A 27,109-nucleotide genomic window follows, 5' to 3' on the forward strand; every position below is an offset into this window, starting at 1 on the left:
CCTCAGGATAGGGGGTTGCGGAAGGAGGAGCGCCTAATGTATCCTCATTTTCACGAAATACAGTTAATGCATGGCTCCTCTCATCACTAGTGTTCGTAATATCGTTCCTGTAAGCTCTTATGCAATAATTATATGCAGGGGGATAGTTGGGAATATAGGTGGTGGTGAACTTTTTCACTGTGCTATTACCAGTGCTGTAAATTCTCAAAATCATTTGAACATTTTTGATGAAAATGAGAAAAGTAGCTATTCGCTATCAAATGGGACCTCCTCCGAATGGGTGATATCAGTTGCTTAGTCATTTGACGAAGGCATGGATCATTCTCATTTGAGAAACGCTATATATCATTCGATTGAGTGTAACCTACACACAAACGGAGCTCTGGTCGACATTCCGGCGAAAAAGCTAAGCCAACCCGACACCAACCTGACTTCTATCAAACCCCAACCCGATGTTGACCCGACATTGACCCGACATAAACCCAAAATTGACCCGACATTAACACGACATTGGGTCGACATCGACCTTAAATTAGCCTTACATTGATCCGACATCGGGTCGACTTGTCTGTTCGGGACCATTTTCCTGGATTTCTTCCATACTCCACTGTCGTATATCAAATGATACTGAGTGACTCAATTGACAGTGACAATGAGCTTCGAATGAGAAAGGGGCGCTTCAAATTATGGTCATGTGAGAATTCGTTTACACAATTCTGTGAATGGTTGTAGTGGTTCATCTTCAATCGAATGATATGAAAATTTACAGCACTGGTTACAAGTATCTATTATTAGCTGGTTGCATTGAGAACTAAAACTATAAATAAATCCGGAAAACTTTGAGATTAGGGCGTAATTTCTTTTGTAAACACACACTTAATTCGCCGATTTCTCGTGAATTAAAGTTCAATCTAAAAAACTAACAACACAGACAGGTAGAGGAATGATTCATTTGGTATAGTATAGTTCGCTAGATTGTGCTTTGATTCGTGAGAAATCGCTGAATGAAGTGTTTGTTTACAAAAGCAATTACGCCCAAATCTCAAAGTTCTCTGGAAATGGTATTTAATGTGAAGGATGCGAAAAATATCGGAGAACGAGAAGAAAACAAACAGACACTCTCGCATGATCATCGCCTACCTTTACTCGCTGGAAAAAAAGAACAAAGCTGAGGGGATATTTGGTTGGTTCGAATCACGAGTACGTGTGAAATGAAGTGAGATGGAGAGACGAAAGATCTTTCGCGATACGAAATGAAAATTTCTCTCGCTCTACGCTTTCATGAACTTTTTATCATCTCTCGTTCGCGAACTTTTTGTGAGAAGTTCCTTTGGGATTTATCTCTGCAATGAGCTGTGATAGAACTTTTTTTGAAAATGATTTTTCCAACACTGAATGCCATACAGCAGCGCTCTTTTATATATTTTCAGGTTAAAGCAGAATGATGTGCAACCAAGTGGTATAAAAGCTACAAAGACTCCTCCCATTATGAGTAGTTTGCTATCAAGTAGCGACACTGGTTCTTTTCCTTTTGCGTACACGGCGAATGAGAACAACCCAAATTTGAGTTTAGTTCACTCATAATCAGGAACTCAGCGATGAGTAAATTTTTCTCATGGTTTCCTGTGGAAAACCTAACAAACCTGCCAGAAAATGAGGAAATTGACAAAAATTGTATTCAGTCTCGGAGTAGTACCAAAAGACTGAAGTGAAGCCAATCTTTACTTTTATCAAATTCGGGATTTTTTCCCTGGAAAATCCTGGAAAAACCTGGGAAAACATGAGGCAAATTTACTCATCGCTGAGTTCCTGCGCTTTATTTTTTATTTCTGAGATACCTAAACTCAAATTTGGGTCGTTCTCATTCGCCGTGATATCACCTTGAAAGATATCAGTGCCGGTGGATAGCGTGATTACCTCTCACCCCAGCAGGCCTGGGTCCAATCTCAGTCGGCGCCACCGGCATGTTCTAAGACATAACATCTCTGATCACGCCTTCCTTCGGGAAGTAAAGCCATTGGTTCCCGGTTGAGTTGATGGGTCGATGGGAAGGTCCAGGTGGGGGAGCTGCCTCCCTGGCGTCGGTAGCATTGGAGCTCAGAACGGAAAACAAATCTCGCGTCACTTTTCAATAGGTCCTATCTACATTGATCGATTCTCTTCATCGACACTCTCTTTCGTAAATAACTCGGCTTCACAAATGTTTCCTGCCGTCTTCGTCGAATTAGATGCTAGATTGTTGCTTCTTCCATCGAAAATATCCGGCCGTGGCGATTCAAAGTTGATCAAGGTTGATCAAAATAATTTGTACCCCTGCTTCCAGTTTGATTACATGAGTATTTTGTGTGGTCGACAGTCTGAATATGGACAAACAGGCAGATGAATTCTATTCCTACTCTTTACTGTAATAAGCTTGGTGGCCCTGAAAAGAGCCGTTTTGTTGCCAAAGTTGGTGATGATTTAACCTCCGAAACCAAACAGAGTGCGTCTCTGTCACTTCAAAACGTAGATGACATCCATGGCCGCTTACGCTTGGCGTGTTTAGTGTAGGTGGCAGCATCACGGATCTCATTTATCATTGGTTCTGAATATGACGATGAGTGTGCAAAATATTACGCAATTCCATCCTCCCTATTCGCACGCAATGCCACTTCGACTTGTTTTGTCTACTTACTACTCTCTGACGACTGTGCTGGGGAAGCAGCATATGCATGTAAGTAATTGGTGGATTTGTTAGTTAATTCGACACTTTTGGACAATGCTGGACATTTACCAGTTTTTCAATAGTTTCTTGATGAAAATCAACATTCGGAAGCATTGTAATTGATGCGTAGCCATATTTCTGATCGATTGGTCATAAAATTATTGAAATTGGACCAGGGTCAGCTGAGTTATCAACGTTAAAAATCTTTCTTAATTTGTTACATGTTCCATTTTCGGTTTTCACAAAGTGTACCCCGTCAAAAAAATCTGCTGAATCGATTGAGGGAAAACTCATTGGCCAGAGACTTTTGCGTACCGAGATAGAGGACTGGGATCAACCCGAGTTCCCGGTAAAGTAGGATATGCCACTATCTATCGATATAATTTTACACTTTACTTAACGTATATTGCTGGAAATTGATTGTACTAAGTATATATGGTGTTAAGACACCATATAAGCCCTCCGGGAAACTCTACTAGCCTAAAAGAGGATCCGGAACGACGGATAAAGTGGCCGCATTATAAAAAATGCCCTAGAACCTTGTGATTTTTTTCAAATGTTGTTTAGAATCATGAGATCAAAGCGTATCGTTATCAAGTATAATCACTCAACTCAGATACGATGTTAAATAAGAGACGCGCGAAGACTAAAGCCAAAAGTTCCAATGGAACCGTCAAACGCGGTTTTAATCGAATTTAAATTTAAATGAGCACGAGCACTTCACGAAGAAAAGCGTGGGGAGTATTGACATTGCAGACTATTAAAAAGTCATGTAAATTTCAGTTCCCTTAGACCGACACATGTAAACGGGCCTTTTGACATAAGAATCAGTTGAAAGAAACGTGAAAATCAATTCAATCAAACGTTCTCTTCGTTGACTAGCTGATGTTTCGGTTTAAGAACACTTAATTTTACATGAAATGTTTGTTTAAGTACTATGATTTACTATTGAATTTAATTGTTGAGGTTGGTTGGTTGGTTGGTTGTATTTATTCCTTAATAGCGGCGTCGGTGGTGTAGTGGTAAGCGTGATTACCTCTCACCCCAGCAGGCCTAGGTTCAATCCCAGTCGGGCCGCCGGGATGTTTTGCGGCATAACATCTCTGATCAGGGAAGTAAAGCCATTGGTCCCCGGTTCATGAGTTGATGAGTCGATAGGTAGGGTCCAGGTGTGGGAGCTGCCTTCCTGGCGTCGCACAGTGGTGCCAAGGGTATCAAAACACGCGCTTTTTTATTTACGCTGAAATGGTTGATTACAGGTACTAGGTATCTTCTGGGAAGTTTCTCGGGTTACAACACTCGTTCTTATGGTAAAAGAAAATTAAAGATTAATCCACCTAAAAGTGAGATGCAATTTTGTTTTTATTATGTTGAGATACAAAATAATTGTGTTCGGCAAAGCTGTAGTAAACATTACTGTGAACAACTTTGCCGAAGACTATAATTTTCTAGCCCTTATAACTGCTGAGATATAAAGGTTTTTTTGTGTGGAGACATCGTTAAAATCAGTTTTGTACCAGAAGACACCTAGTACCTTTAATCAACAATTTCAGCGTAAATAAAAAAGCGCGTGTTTTGATACCCTTGGCACCACTGCACAGTGGTTCCCCTTAGAACAAAAGTTGGCCAAAACCTAAAAATTGTTGCAAATAGGCATAAAACAGTTGAAATAGATGTTTTTTAGCTGTACGAAGAAAACTTTACATTCAAGACGTCACAAAAAGGAGTATAGTAGAGCCAGAACCAATGCACAATGGTCCCAAAGCCGTATTTAGGAAGACAAAAATGTTTGCGCCCAAACCGTCAGTTTTAGGTATATGGTTTCTTAGGTAAACTTGCTTCATATGTTTTGTTCAATCTTTTAATGTTCGTAAAATTAGGGTGGTCCATAAAATTGTTGAATTAAAAATACAAACTTTTTTATTATTTGAGATAGACCAAAGCAGTGTTCTAAACAGTTGTAGAACATTCAATTCAAAGCAACTTTGTTGAAGACACAACGTTTTTTATCTTTTATGGTTCATGAGTTATGATTTTTTTTAAACAAGCAGGTTAGGGTGGCCACTAAAATCAGGTTTCTTTGAATATATTTTCATGCGTTAATTTCTCGTAAAAATATTGTTCTGATTACATTTAGAACTTTTGATAACGCATATTTTTCTCAAGCAACTAGGTTACTTTCTTTTTTGATTAGAAAGTTAAAGGCTATTTTCTTCGAAAAAATTGCTCTTTTCAATTGTCAATATCTCAAAATGGAGCAAACAGATTTTCAAACATTTAATTTCATTGGAAACCGTTTTTTTCTTATTTTTTTTTCTAAAAAAGTGCAATAGCTTTTACTGTTTAAAGCATTTAATCGAAGACAACAAATCAAGAAGACTGGCAACTCTTCCATTTTCTCATACGAACGCTATGAGACAGGTACAATCGCGTCATCTGCCGCTCAAAGGTAAATGCTTCGAACGAATTTGATAGCAAAGATTACATCCTCAGAAGAAAGGTTTGTGAATTTGCTCATTTTTCTATGCGTTGCTTCCACCTTCACTCAACGCAGCGCTATTGTATCTGTCGCTTGGATTCTGGTAAAGTGGTCCGTCTTCTTGATATGATGCCTTTGATTTAATTTAATTAAAAAAAGTAATATTTTTCAGCAAAAGCTAGCCATAACTTTTCAAATAAAAGAGATAACAACTTAGCAAAAATATGTGCCATAAAAAGTTCTTAAAGTGTCTAGTATAAAAATATCACGAGAAATGAACGTATAAAAAGATATTTAAAGAATGCCGATTTTCTAGGGGCCACCCTAACCTGCTTGTTTAAAAAAAAGTCATAACGCATGAACCGAGGGGGAAGATAGTGAGAATTTAAGAGCAATCCAGAGTAACTCTGAGGAACTCTTTTACTCTCTGATGAACGATTTTATTATCTCGATTGTTTCGACAGCGCAGCCCAAGCAATTAATGTTTTCGGTGTAAAGGAACGTTAGTTTTTTCAGCTGGTGATCTATGCCGTAAAATACTATCAATTCATCGGAGAACCTGCTACTCACGTTATAACGTTGCTGTTTTGATACAAAATAAATGGGGCTAGGGGGGCGTCTGTGGGGGTTTGGTGGACGTGGTTTGTACGTTTGTATTTTCCTGTTCTAGCAACCGAGACCCTCACAGGATTCATCCTCAAGTACATGTCCCCACCTGAGCTCGTAGCCGGAAGGGAATATCCATTCGCTTGCTCTAAGCATCTGGATGCCCAGTACTACGGTAGCAAGATCCTGGTCAATTTCATTACAATTGTAAAGAGAAAAGTGCCGTGCAGAAAGCCATCATCAGAGTGATTTAAGAAAATAGTAAAAACTTCAATGAGCTTGTAGAAAACGAGATCATTTCCTTATTTAAATATTGCATATATTTATTTTCTTCATTCAATGTTTTCGTTTCGTTATCGAACTGACATTTGCATGGTCAGATTCCTAAACTATATTCCCTACTAATTCTGTTTTCGTCACAAATTAGATCAGATCCCAGGGCAAACCAGAGTAGCTCTGAGCAACTCTGAGTAAAAGAGGTACTCAAATGAAAGCCGTCTTCCCCCTCGGCATGAACCATAAGAGATTGATATATGGTACGTGTGTGTATGTGTGTGCGTATTGGTGTGCTTTGAAAAGGCATTGTGAAGCTTGCTACAGTATACACCGCAGATTGCCAAACCTTGCAGAAAAATAACTTAGTTGGCTGTGCAGCCAGATTTACTTTTATTCTCTTCGCGCGTCTCTTATATAACATCGTCTCTGACTCAACTTACGATAACACAATAACAATCCTTCAGGTGTCCGTCTTACACCGATTTCCTCTAAAGGATAAAGAAATGTGTGCGCGGAATCTCTGTCATTTTGCCCAAGGATATTTCACCGAAGCATATTTCACCGAAGAACATTTCGCCGAATGGGTTACATCTCGAAAAAACATGTTTAAAAGAAGGAAGCATTCCTATAATTCAATACTATATATTATTTGAAAATCTCTGAAATCAGAACATTTAAAAAATGCTCATGTACAAAAGAAGGAAACATTACACTTGCCAGCTTGCCAGGTTGAAAACATCGAACATTCTTAATATTTTTTCGAGACTGATTTCAAAATTTACTGAGCTTTGAGATAAGTTCAAAATTTGCTTGCTCTTCGGCAAAATGACCCTTTTGGTGAAATAGAAATAAAAATCATTAAATTCCTCTTAGATTTCTCATCAGTCTAGCCATGCTATTCAGCAATCACAATGCCGAAACCGGAAAATGCCGTTTTTCGACGAACATAACCAAACCAACAAATCATAATCACTAAACACCAAACTACCTGAAATCCAAAACAAAATTTAAACGAACCTCCTGGAATACAAGAAAATGGTCCATTTTCCAACCACCGAACGTATGTCCCGTCCCTCAAATGAGATTACAATCATCACCAGCCGTTCTGGTGTCGTCGGATGGAAATTGGGCCCAAAGGGAGACAATCTGTGCTCGCCAGAAAGGATGGAAATCAAAGGGAGAAACAAAAACCAACAACGAAGGAAGCGACACAATCCTACATTCTGTGACCGAACGGGGATCTCTCCTAGAGGCATACATAGATGTAAGCGGAAGGACAAACCGGAGAAAAACTCAAGCAAGGAAATGTAACATCCAAACAAGATTCGACGACCGGCAAAACGAGATTCCACCGAGGGATACTTTACAGACTCGGAGCTGTCGTTTGTTCGCCAGGTGTCCTTCGCTTCGGTTATGGCGCGGGGGGAGAAGAGTATATTCAAAGGTAGGCCATTGGGCAAGATAAGGGGATTAGGGAGGGTGATAATGGCTGTCCGGTGTGAGCTTGGAGTGGGAGATTTTATCAGGAGAGGGAATTTATTTAATTGATTTGCTGGGGTAATTTAGGAGGAGCATTAATTTCATTGGTATTATGTTGCTGGTTTCCCCCGGATTACAGGGACACTTTGAAGGTACATGAATTTGTAATCTTGTTTGTGATATAATCCCAAAACGTTTTTGTTTAAGGACAGTAAATTATGTGGAAATAAGTTCCACGTCAAAATGATAAATTGCCATGCAACCTTGGCCATGATAAAATGCTGCAACGAGCAAACATAGATCCACGGTGAGGATCATCCCTCTCGTATGTATAGATATATAACAACTCGCGGCAATTGAATTGAAAGACCCGTGCGCGGGGTAATAAATCATGAAAAATTCCCTATCATCACGAGCGCATCATCGGCGAGAACGGAGGAAAAAATCAAGCCTTGGTTCGAGTTGGCTTCTATGCAAACACACACGGACGGGTGAAAAATTTACCTTTGGGGCATGATTCCGAGTCGAGATAGAAGTTCACGGGTGCATGAAGCGGAGCTTTCTGCACCTGAGGATGGCCTTTTGGGAAGGGACACTCGGAGAAGTTTGTCCGGCCGGGGGCTAGACAAATATGTGCTGAAAAAAGGACGTGCTTCCTAGCGCAGTTGGTCGTGGAAATTTGGATGTGCCATTTTGAGACTGTAGATTATTCATAGGTTCGCGTCGGGTGTGCTGATTTGAGCAGCTTGTTCCGGTCAGTGCTGATTTGCATCAATTTTTAAAGCTTTTTTTGTGAGGTTGAGGGCATATATGGAATGTGCTTTGATGACAGGTATGAATTTCGATGAATGTTTGAATATTATGGGCGATGTAAACTGCCAAACGAGTGAACTTGTATTTAATTTTACACAAACTACACAGTTCGAAAAAGTAGTGTAAATTTCTGCGATAGTAAATAATATGCTAAACAAGTGTGTCGAAGACCGGAAGGCGATCCTAGTTGATCTTGAAAAGTTATTAGCATGTTATTGTTTTATTTTGACGTAGGACTACGTCTGTGATTTTTATATGGGGGTACACTTTGTGAAAACCGAAAATGGAACATGAAACAAAATTGTGAAAAATTTAGAACGTTAAAAACTCAGATGCCCCTGTTTCAATAATTTTATCGCCAATCGATCAGAAATATGGCTACGCATCGATAACAATGCTTCCGAATGTTGATTTTCAACAGGAAACTTTTGAAAAAGTGGTAAATGTCCAGCGTTGTCCAAAAGCGTCGAATTAACTAACAAATCCACCAATTACGTACATGCATATGCTGCTTCGCACAGTCATCAGAGAATCATTGCTAGAGAAACATGTCGATGTAGCATTACGACGAGGTTCGGTAGTTCAGTGGTTACCGTTTCTGCTTACTGCGCAGGAGGTAGGGAGTTCAATCCCAGGCCTGTCCCCTTCCTTGCAATTTTTCACTTTGCCTTATTCTATCCCCACTAGATTTAAATAAAAACAAATTCTGCTTTAAGCGATCGCATCACTTACCACAGTGAATCTTGATCTAAAAATAACCTACCTCCTTAACACAACTATCCTTCCCGAGACAGCCGTGGAGATGTAGAGGTATTCTCGGACTCTAGTATCAACCGGACGTCGAGCTAATCATCCTTCCCTCCCCAAAAGACCGCGAGGACGTGGCCGGCGCTGTGAATTGATCTATAGATTGAATTAATGTGCTTGTACATTGAAGATAGAAAGCTTATCCCGTGCACCATCTATGTAGTTCTCTGTGCAAGTGGATCAGTTTTGATCATTCACGGAGGAGCAACTACCAAGTGCACGGTCAGATAATGTTAACTCGACGGCAAACGCATTGATTGATACGTTTGTTGTTGTGGATGATAGAAGAGCATAGCAGAAATAGTGCGAAATAGGACGCCATGGTCATCACAAAAGAGGAAATCGATAAAGAGAATTGGCTTCCACCCTTGTGCTTCTAAGCCCCTTACAGTCATCGTCATAGCATCGCACCGCTTTTGGTTCTAGGGAACTTGCTGGTTGCAATTTTTAGATCAGGATTCACTGTGATGCGATCAGTTGATCTTTTAGTGGCTCTGAAAAGGGCCGGTTTTGTCAGATTTCGACGGAGAAATTAAGAGCGTTCACCACAAATACGAAGAGCCAGCTGAATGTCCTTTGACATAATTGTGACACGCTTGGCGTGGATGGCAAACGGACCGAGAGCTTTCGATGCCTGTACCATTTTTGCATTAGTATAATTGTGTGGCAAGTACAATCATACGCTATGCCCAGGGAAGTCGAGAAATTTTCAGACAACTTGATTTAGACCGGAATATGTTGCATACCCAAGCAACACAGAAAACATCTCAATTCTTTTATTTTTTTATTTAAGTTGCCCAGAAATCCCTTCAATGGTAAAGGAAATACATCTTGATACGACAAAATTTCAGCTATGTTGCTTCATTTACTTTAGGTCACAATAATGAAACTCAACTGTTTCAATGTACTGCTTGGATGACCTGTCAAATCATGTCTCAAATGGGAGGAGCAAACATGTTATACTCAAATTGGTATGAAGTTATATGTTACGTGATATTGTATGAAACACTTGAGCAACAAATCTAACTTGTGTTGTGTTTGTTTAATGAGAGTTCTATAAAACATTATGTTTCTTAAAACTTTGGTGAACTATATGTTTTTGTACCTATTGAGCAACTGTTTCGAAATGTTACTAAAAAGTTGACGACCAAGATGTGTTGAAGAACCTATTTGCAATTTTGTTCCAATTAAGCGTATGAATCTATAAGTTTTCAAACTTCGTTTTGCAACCAACTGAATCAAGTTGTCACTGTAAAGGTTTGTTGTTACCATCTAGTATCTACCATGGCTCAAATATGTCTTGTCACTTTGATGTTGTAAAATATTTTTGGACAACATTGGCAAAAGCGGAGAAATCGTAATGCATGTGCTAACATCTGGATAGGAAATGGAAGACCACGAGGACGATAGGATTACGGTTAGCGTGGGACGATGGTGACTAAAGTCGATGCCAACAGCGGCTGGCGTGGCCGTAGTCTATCAACCAACCGGGTGTTCCAAAGGGCTAAATAGAACGGTGAGAAGCCTGAGGTGACGATGGATTGGCTGTTGCATGAGCTGGGGGCAGCAAATATGTTGATACCGCCGAACGGAGATGTGGCCGTTGAGGATCCGTTAGAGGCTGAGCTCGTATTTGCCGGAACTGCTGGCGAACTGGAAACGGCACCAAATAGCGGGTGGATTGCCAGAACTAGTGGCTTATAATGCCGAAACCTGATGACTGCTGGCGGAGGAGCTGCACCGATGTCGCTACCACTCGATGTCACATTGCTACTGACAAGTGACGTTTAAAGCACGCACATACTTAACAAATTCTATGATTGTTCAAACTACGCATTTGCTACTTATTTTCAACATAACTGGAACATAGATACCATCGATAATACGTAATGGTGCAGTTATGTTGACAAATCGTTGCGGTGTTGTTGCAGTTCAATATGAATCATTAATTTTAATATCCACTCATCTGCAACGTAAAAAATACTTGTTGTAAACTTTTCATGATGTCTTGCAAAATAGCTACATTATTGTAACGTACTATTTAACATGTTTGCAACAGCTCAGTGAACTGGATTATATCTTGATGAACCGTACACTGCCAGCCGAAATTATGTTGCTATAATGGAGAATGTTCACAAATATTCCAAACATTAAAAAACTACTTCAATTCAGAATTTTACACTTGTAAATGGTTATGAGAGGCCGTTTTGATGCGTTATCGGTGCAGGACATTAAAGAACTATATTAAGTTCTCCATTTTTGTTGACTCTATTTTCTTATCGTGTAATGTTGTTCAGGTTAAAGCTTTGATTTGTATTTTGTCAAAATTTCGATAGAAATCTTTGCTTTATAATTATAAGCTATTTTTTAAAAGATCAGTGAATGATGACTAGATTATTATGAAAAGAAGTCTAACGGTTTGCGTAATCGACGTAGTGAAATCGCTTTAATTCTCGCCCAATAAACTGGAAGTTTGAATCCTTAGGGTTTGAAGTATGAACTCTAAGCGTTGAAATATCGATCCCATTAACTAATTATTGGATAGTAATATTATGATCGACCAAAGGGTCAAAAAGCAAGGATTTATGTATTGCACGGAAATTGATGATACGCAGCAGCTAGCTGGTATATTAATATGGAGTTAACTTTTTGTTTCTTGTTTCCGGGAGTCATACGAGTCCCACCACAGATCTCCAACGACTGTCTTCGGAATCCGTAACCGCTCAAGTTTAATCATTTTTTTTTTTAGAGAATATTGACGGGTAAATACATTTTTTCAGACATCATCGTACAAATATGGACTCAAAAGCCGCAGAAAATCAACCTTTCGGTTTGGTTGGGAGTCCAACTTTCTTCGATGAGATTTAAAACGTATTGTTACATGCTAATTTTCTATGAAATCTTTGGAAAACATTTTTTTTTTCCTTGGATTTGTTTTCCGTCGATCTTGTTTTCCGTGCTGAGCACCAATGCTACCGACGCCAAGAAGGCAGCTCCCACACCTGGACCCTAACTATCGACCCATCAACTCATGAACCGGGGACCAACGGCTTTATTTCCCTTCCGAAGGAAAGCGTGATCAGAGATGTTATGCCTCAGAACATTCCGGCGGCGCCGACTGGGATTGAACCCAGGCCTGCTGGGGTGAGAGGTAATCACGCTTACCACTGCACATCTTTGGAAAACATGATTTTCTTGGATTATTTATATCTTTTCCAACATTTGGGATCATCCACAAATTTAGTTACGGAATGGGGGGAGAGGGGGGTTGACATTTTCATTCATAAAATTTATTAGGTGAAAAACATAATTTTATCTTAAGCGATTCAATGCCAAAACACCTCCAAATACATTAAATGCGCAAATGCATGTAAAAATTTACCCAAATCGGTATCTAACGATCTTCTGAAAATTTTAAAATCTTAGAAAGACTTTCGGGGGAAGGGTTGCGAACTGCAAATTTTACAGAGTCTTACAAGGACGGGAGGGGGATTTAACGATCATTCAAAAACCCTTACATAATTTGTGGATGGCTTCCTATTATAAAAATCAAAACGCATCGAAAAGAAATCGAACCGGTGAACTTTCGTTTGATTTTCAATCCCCCAATGTCAAAAATTTAAACTATTTCAGAATCAGAAGATTTTTTTAATTTTTTTTTTTAATAATTATCATCAAAACTTGAGAACTTTGCGGTTCTAATGCAATGGATAGATACAAATATTCTGTTCAAAAATGACGAAATTATTAAAATTTTAGCATTTTTCAGTAATAGACATTGGGGGTTTGCGAGTTAAAGTCATTAATTCCAATTGGTTTACAGGCTATTTCAATTTGTTTTTATTTCATTAATTTATTTCTTATTGATTGATTGATTTTTAAATTTGATAAAATTTATACCTTTTATTTTATTAAAAAAAATGTTTATGTTTAAATATATACATTAAATACTTCTTCAAATTAGTTTTTAAGCATTTTTGCGTTCAATAAACTTTCTGCCAGCTAAAAAATTAAAATTAATAGGAACTATCGGTACTGCATAAACAACTCTCATTTGGTTTAAAAAAGCTGATCACTTATTAGGCCTTGATTGATTGTTACTTGTAAAGTATTTATTTTAAATTAACTATGCTGATTAAAATTTAGGTTGGTGGCTACGGGTTGGACACTTCATGAAATATGGGTCTGGTAGTTGTATTTTAGTTGCCCACTGATGTGATGGAGTGTGGCATCTACCAGCTTGTCAGAATATCTTGTCGGTGAAAAGAATTGATTGTTGAGGAAAATGGCAACCCTCGGATCGGACGTAACAGCTAGCCCCGTATGCTGACTCTGATGCATCGGAAAACAAATGCAATTGCATACGAGGAGTAGCGGCGAAAGAAACAAAGCGGGGAATTCGTAACTCAGATAGCACGTCAAGCATTGAATGGTATGCTTTCCATTCGTCCTGCATCTTCGATGGAAGAGGTCTATCCCACTCGTATGGATGATCATCGTCTGTCTTCAGCTTCCACAGTCGCTGCATAAATATTTTTACTGTCACGATAACAGGACCAACAAGTCCCAGAGGATCGAAGATTCGAGCAATATAGGAAATCACCTTGCGCTTGGTGAGAATCGATGCTGCAAGTGGCATCTGAACATTGAAGCGAAGCATGTCTGTTCTTGTGTCCCAGATTAATCCCAACGTTGACACCGACTGATCGTCTTGCAGATCGTGAAAAGGTTGAATTGCTAGGTCCTCAGGTGGGACGTCTTCCAAGACTTTCGGTACGTTTGACGCCCATTTTCTCAACGGAAAACCGGCTGACGCGAGCAAAGCAGTAATTTGGCGACGTTTTTCGATTGCGGATTCGAGATTGTCCGCACCCGAGAGTAGATCATCTACGTAAAAATCCACTGCTTCTGGATACTTGTCGCCTTCGTCTTTCGCCAGTTGTTGATGTGTCCGTGTTGCCAGAAACGGAGCAGAAGCGATGCCGTACGTAATAATAAGCCATTCGTACGTTTCGAGAGAATCAGTCGGGTTTCGGCGAAATACGATTCGTAGGAAGTGTTGATCGATGGGAAAATGGAATACTTGTCGGTACATTTTTTCCACATCAGCAACGAAAGCAATCACGTGGAAACGGAATCGAATGGTGATTGTGACGTGATCTTGTTGCACGACTGGACCAACGAGAAGTGTGTCGTTTAACGATATTCCTGAGGAGGTCTTGCAGGAGGCATCGAACACTACGCGTACCTTAGTGGTGGTGCTGCTCTCCTTGAATACCGGGTGGTTTGGCAAATAGCAGTGCGGGATTTCGTCGTCAACTACATCGAGTTTCTGCATATGACCAAGGCGGAGATATTCTTCGATGAATGCGTGGTACGTTTGCTTTAAGGCGGGATCTCTTTCGAAGCGTCTTTCGAGGCTGTAGAATCGGCGGGTGGCAATTGCTCGAGATTGACCGAGGGTGACTTGCGGATCTTCGAACCGAGGAAGGCGTACGACGTATCTTCCTGAGTGAGTTCGGGTGGTAGTAGTGGCATAACATTCTTCGCATTCTTTTTCCTCAGTGGAATACGTTGGGCCATGGTCGACGGCTTCTAGCTCCCATAAACGTTGAATTGCTATTTCGAGAGATCGATCGACGGTTGATAGGTAACAGACTGGTGGTACGACAGAGGAATTGGTGGATGTTCTCCCAGAAGCTGTCCACCCGAAAAGCGTGCCGACCAGTAGTGTTAGACCGTCACCGATTGACAAACGGTTACCGGTGTGGATTTCATGATAGCATTCTCCACCGATAATGATGTCGACCATGCCCGGAATGTTGAAATGCGGATCGGCTAGTGGAACGTTTGGCATATTCCATATAGCGGTATTGATGGCAATTGTTGGCAGATTAGCGGTTGGCTTCTTCATTATGAGAAATTCGAGTGTGGTGGAATAGGAGCTTGTCCGTGACTTGATCGTAGCAGTGATTTGCCGTTTGATTTGCTTGACGGATTCTCCAATTCCAGCAATAGCAATGTCCACGGAAGCTTGACGGGTGGCAAGTGTGTTTGCCAGTTTATTCGTAATGAAGTTGGACATCGCTGCTGAATCGAGTAGGGCTCTAACACGAATTTCCTTGCCGTGTTTGTCGACAATGGTCAGAACAACCGTTTCCAGTAGGACCGTACTATGGCGAGATTGAACGGAGATGTTCACTTCGGGTGGATTAGATGATCCAGCGGTCCCCACGTTCCCCAACGTGGATGGAGTTTGTTGTTGCGGAGCAGAATTCGACGAGTTAGCAGGAGTTGATTTGGTGGCAGGATTTGGTGTGATCTTTGGAGCAGCTTGGTCATGCAACAACGTGTGGTGCCTAGCGTGACACGTTCTGAACGAGAACTTAGATTTGCAGATCTTTGCTTGGTGATTTGGGCGGAAGCAGTTCCAACACAAGCTTCGCTGGGAGATCAATTCTCGACGTTGCTTGACACTAAGATTGGCAAACGTTGGACATTGATAGAGTTGGTGCTTCTGTGAGCAGGCATGGCATTGTAGAGCGTTCGAATTAGATTCATTCGTTGCAGCGTTTGCAATGGACTTGATTGAAGTCGATTTTTTTCGGAATTGTACCAGCCACCTTGATGGTAGCCCCTTGGGAACGATGCTGTAGATCACTGGAAAATGACTTGAGCATTCGTACGTGCTATATGAGGAACTCTACTAACTCATCATATTTGACCTCTTCCTTCTGACGAGTTTCATGCTCCCAGGAACGCAGCGTGGATACATCGAGCTTGTTACAGAGGATGAAGGTGAGTGGAGTGTCCCAGTACTTTATAGGCTCACCGAGTTTACACAAAGCCTTGACGTGCCGTTGAAAGTCGTCGACTAGAGTATTCAGCTCGTGTGCCGACTCACGCTTCATCAATGGTAGATCGAACAATCCTCTGAACAACTCTTTCCTGAGGAACCGTTTATCGTCGTACCTTTTCATCAGGGCATCCCAGGTCGACGCATAGTTGTCCGCTTGAATATCGACACTCTCAAACGGATTTTTGGCATCTCCTTCTAACGACTGCAGCAGGTATTGAAACTTGTTAACTGTCGGAATTTCATCGTTGCTGTGGATCATGGAGAGGAAATTATCTCGGAACGTGATTCGTCCTCACTAAACTTCGAAAGGTCGATTTTTGGTAAACGATGATGGAAGTTGGTAGAGTTGTGGACCGAAGCGAAGGATGATGACATCGTAGAAGAGGATGATTTCGTTCCCATTTAGACAGCAGAAAGCCCTTCAACCTGCAGAAGCGGTTCTCAAAATCGGTGCGTATCGTGATGTGTCGCTCGAAGTTCTCCGCTGCATCCAGTTTCTCTATCTCCGATTGAATATTGTTGAACTCCTTGTTTATCCTGTCCAATGTATCCAGTCGTACTGAGACTTCGGAAGAATCGCGTTGCTGGTCATAATCGCTGACGAACCTTTCCACCACATCTCGAAGAGCCAGCACCCGTTTCAGAACGAGCTGGTCCTCCGCTAACTTCTTCTCCTTCTTGCTTGCCATCACTATCTACCACCTCGAACCACTGAGCTACGCGCACCGGACGTTAACAACACAATAAGTTCGCACGATTACTCCTTCCCGTCGCGTTGTGCTGATCTTACGCGAAAGCGACGGAAACACCACGGATAATCGTACGAAAATATCCTTCACGACACGTGATGCTTCTACACGACCACACAATGTCCACCACCGTACCAACAAGTGTGTGCGACACTGTACAGCACACCTCGAGCAATTAATTCAAAAGGCGAATTGATTGAACCTATATGCCACCACAGCAGACGAATTGCAAAAAATCTTCTAAGATTGCGCTTTACCATCAGTAGGTAATGAAATTTCGATCGTTTATACTACGCCTTTCTCCATGCAAACTTCCACCTACTTGCGCTGCCACAGCAAGTGGTGCACATAATTGGCGCCGATCGGGAGTGCGAAAGCAAATGGCACTTCGACTCAATAGAGATGAGGTTGAATGGCCTACCTTTAGTGGTCAACGTCCCTGACCACTTACCACGATGGCGAAATATCCCTTTCGCGCATTGAATTGTGGCTTGGATGCTTCCTCCGATCCGGTTCGAAGGACCAATGTTCGAGCGTGGGCTCTAATTGCCGGCCACCGGCGGTTTTTCTACCCGTTGTTTCAAACAACGGAGCCACAACTCTGGGAAAACGAAATTTCACTGCAGTAGCACTGATCTTCACAGTGCTATCTCTTAACGCACTTTCCACTATAACCACTTTCACGAATTTATGGATTCGGACACACGTATCTACGAAACAGTCCATAGGATAACTCACGCACTACGACCGACGGAACTTCCCGGTTTGGTCACAAACCCTGGATCGTTTCGGATGTGAACGAGGAAATTATTTTTAGATTGTCTTGCACTGTATCTCACTTGATTACCCTTAGACGATCGAGCGGGCAAAGAAAACACGGGATAAATACCGAACGCTCCTGCTGTATATTTGCAACTGAATTCAATTTGCTAATGGCTTTGCACGGATAGAGAATAGAATATTTACAGTGATCGCGTGCAGTTGTTATGTCAGTTTGAATTCAATTTTGTTCAAAGAATTCAAGTTTTGCTTATGATTAAATTACTTAATTACTATTTACAAGTTCAAATACATAAAGCGAACTATATACATAATCAGCGTACTGATCGGGATCAGTGACTTTACGGTACGGAAGATCGTAAAGGAAGATTGCGGGGTGAAGTCGAGGGCTCGGAAAAAAACTCACATGATTACCAACCGTATCCGGGAGCTACGAGTCGAACGATGCAAGAAAATCTTTAACTTCCTTCAGCGAAAAAATCCGGTTATCCTGTTCACCGACGAGCATGTTTACCGTCTCTTCCGGTAAAAAACGTAGCCGACAAGCACAAAAACGTGTATCTGACCAAGCATCCTGCTAGCGTTATGGTGTTTAGATTCGTGGCTTCCGATGGCAAAAAAATGGACCCGGTGTTCATTTCAGAAGGCGACAAGGTCAACACGGAGGTCTACATCGGGATTTTAAGTAAGTATGTTCTTCCGTGGATCAAAGAACAGTACGGTCCGAAGCCAAATGTTGTATTTAAACAAGATGGGGCTCCGTGCCACACCTCGAACCGCACTCAGAAGTGGTTGCAGGAACATCTTTCGTTCTGGGCAAAGGATATGTGGCCGCCATCCAGCCCCGATCTTAATCCGCTGGATTACTCAATATGGCGCGTCATGAAGGCCAAGGCCTGTTCTAAACGCCAACCGAGTACAGCAAGCCTCAGACAAACATTGACCCGTACCTGGAGAGAAATGGATCCAGACTACATTATTAGAACCTGCCGTGCATTCCGGAAGCGTGTGGAGGCCGTAATTGCATCAAATGGAAACTCGATCGATGATTAACATAGTTTAAGACTCTGAGAAACATCCTCCATGAGAAATGAAAAAAACTCGAAAACGAAATTTTTGAGAATTTTTTTATAATTTTGACATTGTTTAATGGGACAAACATTATCACGCATACGGTAAATAACAATTGTTGATTTTTCACATGGTTAATTTGATTAAATCCAAAATTTGTAATTTTGTCAAAAATTAAATGGAGTGTTTCATTTTCCCCAACGACTGGTGATGCTTTCATTGTCCATATTAGACATAAAGTCAACATTGCGTTGGTTAAAGTCCCCATAAATACATATGTATTTTTACTTCAGGGGATAAACTAGACAAAATTTCTTTCGCTTTTCCAAAAAAACTTATCATACGTGTCCTTATGAGCATTGTTCGGAGGAAAGTAAACCGAAGCAAAGACATGTGTTTCGTCTGCTACTACGCTTTTACCCATACATGTTCGAATTATTTAAATTTAGTAGCCATAATGATTTCTGAATTCAATTGGGTCGAAATCGTTATTAATACTCCACCTCCTGATTTTTTCTCCAGACCATTGAAAATTGCGGTCGTCTCTATAAACGTTATAATTGTTACCAAAAATTTCTTCACTTCTCACACTATCATCCCAACATGTTTCATTAGACATTATGACAGAGTAAGTAGAACTTAATATATTTTTGTTAATTTCATTCATTTTACCGGCGCTTCTCATGCGGTTAACGTTTTGGCAATATACCAAAATTTCAGTAGTTGTCTGAAGATTAGGTGAAGAAGTTGATGGTAAGCTGTCATTCATAAAACTATTATCAACGTGTGCCCCGTAACGTGGGTAGATCACCTTTTCGTGGTACGTTACGGGATGTAAGATCTACCACCGATTCCAAGTCTTGACTACTTCAAACTAGGGGAACAGGATTTTTCAGTAATCAAAGGAACACATCTTAGTCCTTGTTACTTTTTATGCCTTGTTGATAGTGATAAGTCCTCGGGTTGCCTGGACCGAGGATGATCTTGAAACTAGGAAAAAATGAGTTAGTTAGTCTTCATCTATGTGATTTCTAATCTTCTTTTCGTTGTTCCCTAATTTGAAGTGGTTAAGACTAGGGTTCTGATGCATGGTCATTATCGGTGTCATTGTTTAATTTTGTTGCTAAGGAATCAAATTTTGACTGACAAAGGGGCGCGCCTTTGGAGGGGGTTCCAACACTCCGTAAGGTATAAATAGCGGGACCTTTCAATTAGAATCGATTCCTTGCGATGAAGGCAAGAATGACAACTGTATCAAAACCGAATACTTCATCATTTCTTAAAAGTAATACGACATGCACTAAATTAAGGACACGGGATATACTACAATAGATCAAATTACTGGTCGCAGTTGTTTTATGCCTCGAACAGAGGAGAACAAAATTATCAACTTAATGCCTAATGACCTACAACCGTAAATAACGAATTTAAACGATGGCATCGTTGTCAAAAAACTGCACAACACTTTGGTTTCAAAGAATTAACCAAATGATTGTTGGGAGTAGCCAATAATCTTTAATCGGTATCTAATTATTTTGCTTTTAAGATGGAAGAGGATGTGGAATATTTTCAAACATAAATTTGAAATTTTTCTCCGTTCAAAACTGTACGTAAATTCGATCACAGTTATCCACTGAACAAGGTATTCACAGTGAATTCATTTCGTTGTAGGATAGATATACTAGTCTTGGCTATACGTGCCTATAGTGGTGTGTTCATATTATGGCTTATGGAATTCACATAAGCCATAATTGGAACACGCCATAAAAGGACCGTTTAGGCATAGCTGGTGCATCTACCCTACTATACATAAATTAGTTTGTCGTATATTGTTTGCAGTTAAAACCCGTTTGAAGAAATGTCTAAGCAATATCTAAAAAATCATATCTTAGCTATTTCTTAACTAAATTTTGAATATGGACTTAACTCTAAGAATTATAACAGTCGAAAACGTAGTTAATTATAATTTAGCGAATATAATCCACAGAAAAAAACAGCGAACTTTTACCACCATCCTCATTCTCTAACTTCCACTCAACATCACTTTCAATAAAATGTCAAAATTAAAATTGAATCTACCATCTCTACCACTTCTGCCAACTCGACTTGACGACAACTTTTCCCATCCCCCATGACAGGACAGTGACCATAAGACAGGCAGCAAAATTTGAAGCGATTGTCCTCGTTTCTGAGCAGCCCGGGCGTGGCAAGAGAAGAGTGTACTTTACCGCTGCAGAACAGACAAGATTTAATTTGGTTAACACTTTTTTAATTATCTCGTAAAAACAGGTTACTGCTACCCCCCTCCGGTTGCAATGGAGCGCAATGGAACCCGAAAAAAAGTGCGCTCAAAGTTAATGGAAGAAAAATAGAAACATTTCAACTCCTTCGGCTACACGTGGGCGTTGCGTTGCGGGCTGATAAGGAAAAATGGTGACACTAGTGGATTCGCGAAATTGGATAACCGAGCTGTGCGTGGCGTGGTCTGGTGGACCGGTGAACTTGTACCGAGTGAAGAAAAAGAACGACAGAGTGTAAGGTAATGCAACGACTGCGACGATGGGTAGAAAGTGGACGACGACGACGAGGACCTCAACGACGTCACGGAGGCAGCAGTTTTCGTGGAAATAGACCGCACCCGGGGTCAAATGTTGTCGGTTGTGCTCAGTGCGACCACGATTACAATGAACAGGGGCGAGCAGGAGAATCTTTTTCGACAGTCTCGGAATCTACGGCTGCAGCAAGAAGCAAAACAACAGCAGCAACTAGTGCTGCATCAACATCAGCAACAACAACATCAGCAATATATCAGTAAACCGCGTCACTATTCCTATGGTAACATCCACCAGGTCAGCAATCTTCATATGCAAGCATCAAACTCGCGATCGTTCGGCGATGATCGCGGCAGCGGCGGTCACCAGTTTGGAGGCGTTGCGTGTGACGACCTGGTGCTCAGTGTGCTCAAATCTCCTGTTAAGGAGACGACGAACCTGCTCGGTAGCAGCAGCATCGGTGGCCAAACGATCTCCGCCAGTCCGAGTGCCGGTAGCAATGGTCTGGGGACCGGGGTCAACACTGGCACCGGGACGGCCACGAGCCAGTCCCCAAGTCCATGCGCGGGGTATCAAGCGCTCCGGGGCTCGGAGGACGAACTGCTGGACGATATTGAGTCGGCGATCGAAACTACCGAGCTGAACGCTGCCAACGCGGCGGCGGAACCACCGTCTTCCTCGCCGCGTGCGCTTAAATTTCTGCGACGCTTCCGGACCGGTAAAACGGGACGTTTCGAACCGCACCATCGGCGGGTACCGACGCCGGTTCGCCGGAAGAACCGTAGCCGATCGCGGTCCCGCTCCAATGCGGACATCCTGGACGGGGTGACGACCGGAGATGATCCGTGCGATGTGCTCCCGGGGGACGACGATCCGTGTGACGGTGACGGCGTAGAGGCCAAGCAGAAGATCGGCGTTCCCGATCCGTACTATCCCATAGCACTGCCGATCGATCAAGCGTTCAAAGCCAAATATGTTTTCCATCACCGTAGGGGCAAAACCGTGCAGGAGCGGTTCTACGTGTTCCTCGAGCATCCAGTTGGGTGGCTGTGTTTTGTATATCATTTTTCTGTGTAAGTATACCCTCACTATATACTAGATTTCTAATAACTTTCGACACGAACAAAATCAATTTCCATTCACTTGTTGCCATCCGTTCCCCTGGATGCCGTCGATTGGCATAACCGAGGTGGGTGGCAATAACTGCCGCCAGTAGTTTGAATTGAGCCATATCGGAGCGAAACAATGAATAAGTAAAAGGTGGGGCATGCAAGCGTCAAAATCAATCCAAACCATCACCATCAACGTCACCGGTCGTCGTTATATCTATTAATTTCAGTAGCAGTGAGCAGCGGCAGGTTCTAGAATTGATTGAGTGGCGGCCAGCCTTGCACCTGCCTGTGAATATTGGAGTTCGATTCGGAAACTTTCCAATCATGTCAAAAATAACACACCATAGCTAGTCGCCTGGTTGATGGTTAATGGCTCAATCTGGCAGGGTTGTTTTAGCGGCATGGTGGAAATGATGATGACGGCTATGATGACCCGTGTCGAAGAAGATGAAGAAGTTATGCGATGATGACACAGTAGTGGTAGGTTGGTACTAAATATAGGAGAACTGGGGGTAGAATGGTCAATTGGTTTATTGGCATTGAAATCATCAACATTCAGTAAATGCAAACGATTCAAATAATGTTGTGATAAATATATAGATTCTTTGATGAATAAGCATTGAAACTAGCAATTAAAAAAGTCAAATCGAAGATAAATTTTCAAATAGTCGTATCTGCTTTGGTAAACATAGATTCAAAGATCATTTCGTCAAAACAATCAGCAAACTAACACCATGGAAAACTTTACTTAATTTGGTGTTAGTAAGCATGGGAGCAATTCCAGGCCAAATAGCAAAAAATATATTAATTGTTTACTTGACCTTCTGCAATTTACATGAAACTACGCATAAAGGGTGTCCACGATGAAATTGCCACACTATGAAATTGCTCTAACTTTTTAACCGTTTGGTAGAATTTAATGAAAATTTGGGTGGATTTAGTTCATAGTGCATTATTTACATCCTGCAAGTTTTAAAGTCCTGGAGTCGAAAGAACAGCTCGTGCGTGATAAAATCTTGCGCATTCATCACGAGAACAAGGATCTCTCGCATCGTTCCATCGCTAAAACGTTGTGGAATCGCAAATTCCACGGTGTCGCGAGTGATTAAGCGGTTCGAGGAACGGTTGACCACCGATCGGAAGCCCAGAAGTGAAGGAAAAAGTATTCCGTACAACACCAAAAATCACAACCGCGTAGTTGGGGCCTTCAACCGAAATCCGAACGCCTCCGTTAGGGATGTGGCTAAGAAGCTGCACCTAAGCCGAAGTTTTGTCCAGAAGGCCAAAACTAAGGCTGGGCTTCGAACGTTCAAGGTACAAAAGGCCCCTAATCGCGACGAGAAGCAGAACAAGTCCGCCAAAACCCGTGCCAGGAAGTTGTACCTCAACATGCTGACGACAGTTGAATGCTGCATCATGGACGACGAAACATATGTGAAGGCCGACTTCAAACAGATCCCCGGCAACCTGTTTTTCACGGCCAAGGATAAGTTCAGCGTTCCGGAGCATGTCCGCACTCAGAAGATGTCCAAATTTGCGAAGAAATTCCTGGTTTGGCAAGCCATCTGCACGTGCGGGAAGCGGAGTGCACCTTTCGTGACCCAGGACACGATGAACGGACAGGTGTACATAAAAGAGTGCCTCCAGAAGCGGCTGCTTCCTCTCCTGAAGGCCCACAACGTCCCAACAATCTTCTGGCCGGATTTGGCCTCATGCCACTACTCCAAGGACGTGCTGAAGTGGTATGCGGACAATAAGGTCAATTTCGTGCCGAAAATGTTCAACCCTCCCAACACTCCGGAGCTCCGCCCCATCGAGAAGTACTGGGCGATTATGAAGCAGCACCTTCTTAAACGACCTAAGGTAGTGAAGACAGTCGAGGAACTGAAGAAAGTATGGGTTTACATGCAAAAAACAGTTGATTCACAGGTTGTGCAGAATCTTATGGCCGGGGTTAAGGCCAAGGTGTGGGCATTTGCATATGGACTGTAAATAAAATACGAGTAAAATGGTAAAATGAAGTTTATTAGTTATTTCTCAATCCCTGAAAATTTTATGGCAATCGGATGAAAACTCGAATTTTGCGAATCAATTTTGTGTGTGGCAATTTCATCGTGGACACCCTTTAATTGTTTGTTGTGGGCAATCGTGCATAGTTGTGCAAAAATTCAGCCAGTTTGGATATTGTTTTTTTTTTTATTATTGGGTACAGTGCGTTCAATGCATGGGAAGGCAGGACATAAATCTAAATTGAAGATTTTAGCAAACCTGCTCTAGATATTGAGAGCTACACACTTTGAAATACCTAATCTTACACGTGACGGAATCCATCTTTGACATAAAGGATGAGACGTAAACAAACATGTCATGTAAAATTAAGTACTCCGAGACTGAAAAGTTTGAAAGTACGTTTGGTTGAGCTGGATATCGCGTCTATAATGACTCAATTTTATGTCAAAATTGACGCTCGTATATGTCAGTCTCAGAGTACCTAAATTTACATCAATTTTTCCAAGTGTGTACTATTCGCTTAAAATACGTATGCTATATACGTTATTGCAGAAAATTCCTGAGCGCCATTTTGATTTATTTACAATTACGTTTTCTGAAATGATGTTCGATATGATATGGGTTGTTGCTTGCATGTTTGACACATCTCAATACGTAATTGCAAAAGTGACTCATATGCCAGTATACTGAAAATCAATAAAAATCAAATATAAAAATAATTTTCTCAATAATTTCCCAAATTTAGTAGTATACGTTGTACCTAGTTTGAAGTGGTAAGGACTAGGGTTCTAATTATGCCGGCGTCATTGTTTAATTTTGTTGCTATGGATCCAATTTTGACTGACAGAGGGGCACTATGCCCTTCTCAGATCTGTGATTTCTCGGCTATTTTGTTAATTTTTCTCTTGTTGTAACTCAGATCTTATATAGCCTTACATCCATCTGGAACATCGTAGCCCATCAGATATTCTGCTTTTGGATCGGCTTCTGGTACATCCGTATCACCCAGGACTTGTCCAGTAGAATCACCGCTATCCATTTTTGTTCCTGTTCCTGTTGGTAATTTTTGTACAATAGATGAGGAGATGAAAGTATAGAGTTGATAGTTCCTTAGAGTACGGCAGTGTTAAAATTGTATATAAAGAGTAGAAAGTGAGCACGGACAACTTTGAGGAAGGTACGAATCGGGATAATCAGCTCTCTTCACCAAACTCCCCCGTTGGAGAGGGATGGTCAGGGGTATCCCCCTCACTTTCACTTTCTACTCTCTATACAATTTTCACACCGCTGCACAGTGATGCAAAAGGCTAAATCCGTGAACTTTTTTTGATAGCATCTTTTAAAGTGGTTTTTTTCAATAGAGTGTCTTCGGAAGAGTTTTTATAAATGAAAAGACCCGTTGAATCAAGTAAAGTTTTAGTTTGAAACTTCACCACAGGTGGCGCTGCAAAACCTAACTTTTTAGTTCGACCAGAAAGAGATATAAAGTTTTCAGCTAAGTTGAAGGTTGCTCTAGGTATAACTAAAAACTTTGTATAAGACGCCATGTCTCTATCTGCTTGCAAGTTTGAGTTATGAAGCGTTTTTTATAGAAGGGCCGCAAAAATCCGTTTTTTGGAAATATTTCCGAAACTATTTGTTTTAGTTGACTGCAACTTTTTGATAATCAATAAAATACACAACTTTGCTGAAGACAAAAAGGTTCTATCTGCAAAACAGAAAATGTTATAGGCAATATCAGCTCAAAAATAGCCAAATTTCAAGCATCCACAAACTTCAAAGAGGCAAAAAGGGGCAGACGGCTCCTCAATATGATGAAACTATAGTGAAAATACTATCATTTCATCTATTAGTCATTTGTATCCCGTTGTATCCATGTGAGCTGACCAATGTTTTATTAACAGCATTCTAACCACCCACCATGTTTTGTATGTTTGTTTTTGACATGCCAAAGCAACCCATGATTGCCATTTTTTAACTGTCATTCGATTGTTATGGTACAAAACGTTCGTTGCATTTGCGTTCATCAGAGTAAAGCTGTTTACTGTTAAAAAAATTCTGATTTCGGATCTAAAGTTGTGGAAAGCTTTCTAGTTCCAATACGCCAATTATCGGAACAGGCGCAACAAAGTCGTAATAAAGACTTATACCCCGTACATACTATGGCTGTCTTTCAATGAGCACTCATACTTATCCTTGGCCGTGAAAAACAGGTTGCCGGGGATCTGTTTGAAGTCGGCCTTCACATATGTTTCGTCGTCCATGATGCAGCATTCAACTTTCGTCAGCATGTTGAGGTACAACTTCCTGGCACGGGTTTTGGCGGACTTGTTCTGCTTCTCGTCGCGATTAGGGGCCTTTTGTACCTTAAACGTTCGAAGCCCAGCCTTAGTTTTGGCCTTCTGGACAAAACTTCGGCTTAGGTGCAGCTTCTTAGCCACATCCCTAACGGAGGCGTTCGGATTTCGGTTGAAGGCCCCAACTACGCGGTTGTGATTTTTGGTGTTGTACGGAATACTTTTTCCTTCACTTCTGGGCTTCCGATCGGTGGTCAACCGTTCCTCGAACCGCTTAATCACTCGCGACACCGTGGAATTCGCGATTCCCAACGTTTTAGCGATGGAACAATGCGAGAGATCCTTGTTCTCGTGATGAATGCGCAAGATTTTATCACGCACGAGCTGTTCTTTTGACTCCATTTCCGCGAGTTTTGATCACAGGACTTTAAAACTTGCAGGATGTAAATAATGCACTATGAACTAAATCCACCCAAATTTTCATTAAATTCTACCCAACGGTTAAAAAGTTAGAG

At 41.3% G+C, this 27,109-nt stretch overlaps 1 protein-coding gene across 2 annotated transcripts in view; it reads left to right on the plus strand.

Moving 5' to 3' along the window:
* Positions 1 to 27,109, plus strand: part of LOC135703833 (potassium voltage-gated channel subfamily KQT member 1-like) — a 745,326-nt gene that overhangs the window by 503,381 nt on the left and 214,836 nt on the right. Inside the window, exon 2 of one of the 2 annotated variants that reach the window (XM_065225162.1) lies at positions 20,913 to 22,248. The exons of the other annotated variant lie outside the window; for it this stretch is intronic. Coding sequence (XP_065081234.1) covers positions 21,272 to 22,248 — 977 coding nt within the window. The 5' untranslated portion in view covers positions 20,913 to 21,271. The remainder of the gene's footprint in view (positions 1 to 20,912; positions 22,249 to 27,109) is intronic. 2 annotated transcript variants of the gene reach the window in all.

The sequence above is a fragment of the Ochlerotatus camptorhynchus genome, unplaced genomic scaffold (genome assembly GCF_037179485.1).
Source record: "Ochlerotatus camptorhynchus isolate MF236.1 unplaced genomic scaffold, CSIRO-AGI_Acam_v1.1 ptg000021l, whole genome shotgun sequence".
NCBI lineage: Eukaryota > Metazoa > Arthropoda > Insecta > Diptera > Culicidae > Ochlerotatus > Ochlerotatus camptorhynchus.